At 30.1% G+C, this 4,647-nt stretch overlaps 1 protein-coding gene across 2 annotated transcripts in view; it reads right to left on the bottom strand.

The window, feature by feature from the left end:
* LOC108690256 (DNA helicase MCM8-like) overlaps positions 1-4,647 on the bottom strand; it is a 19,324-nt gene that overhangs the window by 8,726 nt on the left and 5,951 nt on the right. For both annotated transcript variants that reach the window (XR_001931874.1, XM_018197449.1), the window contains exons 4-6: positions 2,723-2,858; positions 1,977-2,230; positions 91-195 (exon numbers count right to left, since the gene is read on the bottom strand). Coding sequence is in view for 1 of the 2 variants with exons in the window: in XM_018197449.1 (XP_018052938.1) it covers positions 91-195; positions 1,977-2,230; positions 2,723-2,858 (495 nt within the window). In the remaining variant the exon portion in view is untranslated. The remainder of the gene's footprint in view (positions 1-90; positions 196-1,976; positions 2,231-2,722; positions 2,859-4,647) is intronic.

The raw sequence follows: 4,647 nt of genomic DNA, 5'->3' as shown, positions 1-4,647 counted from the left end.
TTAATACTTATATGATAAAAATATACAGAAGAGAAGAATTTTTTAATTTAAAATACAAAATATTATCTATAATTATTTTTTTAGAAATACCTTGATTATGCCTGTAAGTGTTATATCATCGCCCGGCATACAGATATTGACTAAATCATCTAAAAGTTCTACATCAAGTATTTTAGGTACTTTACTTTTATTCTCCTGCAAGATGATGTTACATATTAATATTATATATACAATTTTATGAATATTTTATATCAAAATGATTTGACATTTCATTTATATACATATAATATTACAATGTATTTAAAATATATATTGATCTTTCTAAGATCATAAAAATGTATTAAGTATATGATTACTATAACATATTAAAATATAGAAGATCATTCTTAAACAAGTGTACAAAATTTAAGGGAGTAATATTTCTTGATTTTATGAAGAAAAAATCCGATGAATGATGTTCTAAAGTTTTAAGCACTTTTATTATTCATGCGAATGCTTCTAGCAAATTTAAATAAAAATGTTTCATTGGTACTAGAAAATGATTCTTGATACTACATGTAAGAACACTAATAGTGTTTTCTCTTGGGATGCACTGGGTGCAGCCTCGCACTGCACCAGTTGCGTGTAAGCGTTATTATACTCAACTACACTACACTAGAATGGTGTACACTACATTTTATTGCGCTAAAATCCTGTTCCCGCTTGACTTCCATTTTCAAATTTTAAATGTCACAAAGATTTTACATCGTCTCTTTGAAAGTGTAGCAAAATTCTACTTCGTGCATAAAATTTGCCACCATTTTTTACACCATAGTCACGAAAACATGGTACACTATTTGAGTGTTGCTAATGAGCGATAGTCAAGAGAAAACACTATAAATTTGATTAAAATATCTCTAATAATGAATTCGGCAGACTGTACTAATGCACACTGAATATGAACTTTTTTAGTGCCACGCATTCGGCTCAGTGCGTTAAGATTGTTGTTTGAGAAATGGAAACTAGTGCTGAATTTATATTCGGATAAACTGTACGAGTTCAAGAAATGTTGCATTGACGTTTCTGACATAATACAATTTGAATAGCATCAAAGTGATTCTTGCACCATGTCAGAGCAGCATTAGAACAAAGTCAGTGCCGAATTCAACATTTTTTTTAGATTTTCGAAATTTTTATACATATTTCTTTTCTCAACTGTGACACTCTGCATTTTGAAAACAAAGCACTTTAAGACAGATGTTCATGGAATCTTTTCTTCGTAAATCAAGAAATATCTCTTTAAATTTTTTTTTAGAAATCATCCTGTATAGATAAAATAAAATATACGTATATATAATATTATTTATGCTTATTTATTTAGGTACATTTAGATAAATAAATTACTTTAAATGAAAAATACAGAGGATTACGCCATCCATGACGTGCGCCAAATTGATCGATAAAAATGAACGAGATAGAACGTCAATCTATTGGATTGTCGTGCCGATGTTGAAGGAAAATTGAAACGCAGAAAATTTTAATTTAATAAATGTATACTAAAATTTAAATTTTAGTCGGCACGAACTTTCCGGACAACCCAATATTTCTGTCTATTAAATGATTAAGGGAGAGAGAATGAGAGAGAGATGCCGTTTTCACACTCTTTCGCTCTTATTTTCATTGATCATTTAATATATGCTAGTTGAATACGGATGGCACAGTTCTCTTTCATTCTATATGTCTTTGGTTTAAACCAGGCCTGTCCAATTTGCGCCGGAGTCAAAAAGCAAAGCCATCGACGCAAACAAATTTAATGTGAATAAGATTTCATGAATTATAAAGTATTAATAAGCGTTCGCTCAGATGCGTATCAACACTTTACAGTCTCCGAAATCTTACCCATATTGATCTTTTATATTAGTTGTTTTGCTTTTTAGCTCCATTAAATTTATTTTAGCTCATTTAAATTTATTTTGTGTACTAGGTAATTGAATTACCTGTTCATCATTTAACGGTTCCTGAATTCTAATTATTTGACATAAGACAGTTTTTGTATAAGATGAATCTAAAATTGGATAAAATTTTGATGTACCACACACATCACATTTTTTTTTTGGCAATGTATACATTTCTTGCCGCTGTTTGACTAACTTTTGCAAGTGACATTTGGAACAGGCAAATACTATCCATTGTGCAAGATATCTTATTCTGTTAACTCTTATTACACAGCCTCTGGTGGATATCAATTTCTCTGTAACCATTTTTATAAAATAACATTTATTGTTCAGTTCAACAAGAAAAAACAAGAATTATATGTACTTTCTAATAAAAATCTATATTTGTATATACATATACATATATAAAAAATAATATAATAGTATGTCTGTATATATGCGTGCGCGTGCTATATACTATTTGTATGTACATGCATGTGTATATACATATGCATGTATATATATATATATGCATGCACGCACGCACAATTATATATACATATATACAGAGTGTCCCATAAGTTTTGACCAATCGGTTTTATGTAGATAGAGCGGACTAAACTTATCGAAAAGTCCTCTACCATTTTGCAATTTTCGCAATGGTTAATGAGATATTATTAGATTTACTTAAAACGTGCGACCAAAACACTCTGTATACACACACACACACACACACACACACGCGCGCGCGCGCGCGCGCGCACGCGCACGCACGCACGCATGCACTACTCATATATAAAAATACTTACCATAACAGTTTAATTTGAGATCTCGCAAGCATATAATTGGTTTATAATTTAATATACCTATTTTAACTGTTGGTAAATTGCTAATAGAATTCAGAACATGTTGCAAATTTTCATCCGGTACTGTCTCAAAAATTTTCTAAAATTGTAATATAAAAAATTTGTAACAGGAACAATTAAAACAAAGCAGAAAATAATCTATGATTATGTTATCTCTATTAAACAGGAGTCTCTCCAGGGCTCCAGGCATTTATTTTAAAGTAATAGAATAGTAATAGAAATTTTTACAAATACAAACTTAATTTATATTAGACTGCGTTCAAATTCCCACCTGGGTACTCTTCGGATATCATACTATCCTTGTTGTTTATTAAACGTTAAACAAGGATGATCTAACACTCGAGGAATACCCGCGTGGAAATCCGAACGCAACCCAATATAAATTAAGTTTGTAAAAATTTCTATATTAATTTGTTATTATATATTTCCAATTTTATTGTTAAAATCATTTAGGAAATTTTGTTTAAAAAATTAGGGGAAATTACTTGAAATTAAACTAGCTTCACTCGCATATATTAAAAACAAAATGTAACAAAAAAATATGAGAAATTATTTTATTGGTCTCTAACAATAATTTAGCACATACATATTTTAGAAATATATTATTTAAGAAATATTATACCACTTATTGAGTATTATTGCGTTTAATAGCTGCATAAGTATACTCAATAAACACTTGCTTAAAACATTTTTGCGTTAAAAATTTTTTAAATATAAAATTCTAAATTAATATATTTTAGATATATGTTTAAGCTACAATACATCACTCATTATTAAAAGTAAAAAAATCAAGAACATTATAATATTAGTGATAAAGCAATTTCCAAAATTCCTTTGATTTAATGCAAAGAAATTATTGCACTTATATTAAAACTAAATTATATTATTAAAATCCTATAGTTACTTTCGAAATATTACAAAAACGAAATATTACGAATTTATTGTTCTATTTAAAATGTTAAGAATAAATAACATTTCTTGTCATCTTGAATCTCTAAAAGCAATAAATTTCATCTTTTGTGATTTAAAAAGTATATTGTACCGGGGGGGGGGGGTAGACTAAGGCTATGATCAAAGTCTCGCTACAAATGCTTTGAAGCATTTGATGGATCAATTAGAAGAAAGAATTTTACAAACTAATCAATTAAAAAACGCTTCAAAGCGTTTGCAACATCGCGTTGACCGTACCCGTTTGGCTCCTGCATACTGGACGCTTGCCACGCGGCAAAATGAGACGCGGTAACCAATGAACACATTAGGAGCTGTAAGCTTATTGGCTACCGCTTTACATTTTACGCGGCAAGCGTTTCCACGTCCAGTGTGCAGAAGCCACTTGGGTGCGATTACATGGAGCGCGATACAGTAACTAGCGGGGTTAAGTTATATTCGTGACACTTTTTTCTATGGCGCACTCATTATGCGCAAGAATACTAAGTTCACAAGCGCCGCAAGTATCGAAAATCGAAACTTAACTCAAAATTCAAAATCGGTCCATTTTCTGAGGACTGGTTAGATTGAGTGAAGTCTCCTTAGTCCAGAGATCGGCAGATGGGCACTGCTCGCGGGCGCCCAGCTGCCTGCGGATAACAGTTGAACGCGCTGAGCATTAGTTGAATGTTTTTGGGCAATAAATAATATGAAGAAAATGATATGAAGAAATAATAAGGGATATCATATGGAAGACGCATTTTCTTTTTCTTGTATAATTTCGGTTCATATGTAAATATATGTAATAGAAAAAAAAAATAATTAAAAAAATAATTTTTACATACTTTGAAATTCTTTTGTATTAATATTAATATAAATTGTAAATATAAAATGTCTATATATTTTTCTTTTCTTTCTTTTTACAATCGCTGTTTGATATA

The sequence above is a fragment of the Atta colombica genome, unplaced genomic scaffold (assembly GCF_001594045.1).
Source record: "Atta colombica isolate Treedump-2 unplaced genomic scaffold, Acol1.0 scaffold300, whole genome shotgun sequence".
NCBI lineage: Eukaryota > Metazoa > Arthropoda > Insecta > Hymenoptera > Formicidae > Atta > Atta colombica.
The sequence above is the reverse complement of the archived record's forward strand: the minus strand, read 5'-3'. Positions and strand labels throughout refer to the sequence as shown.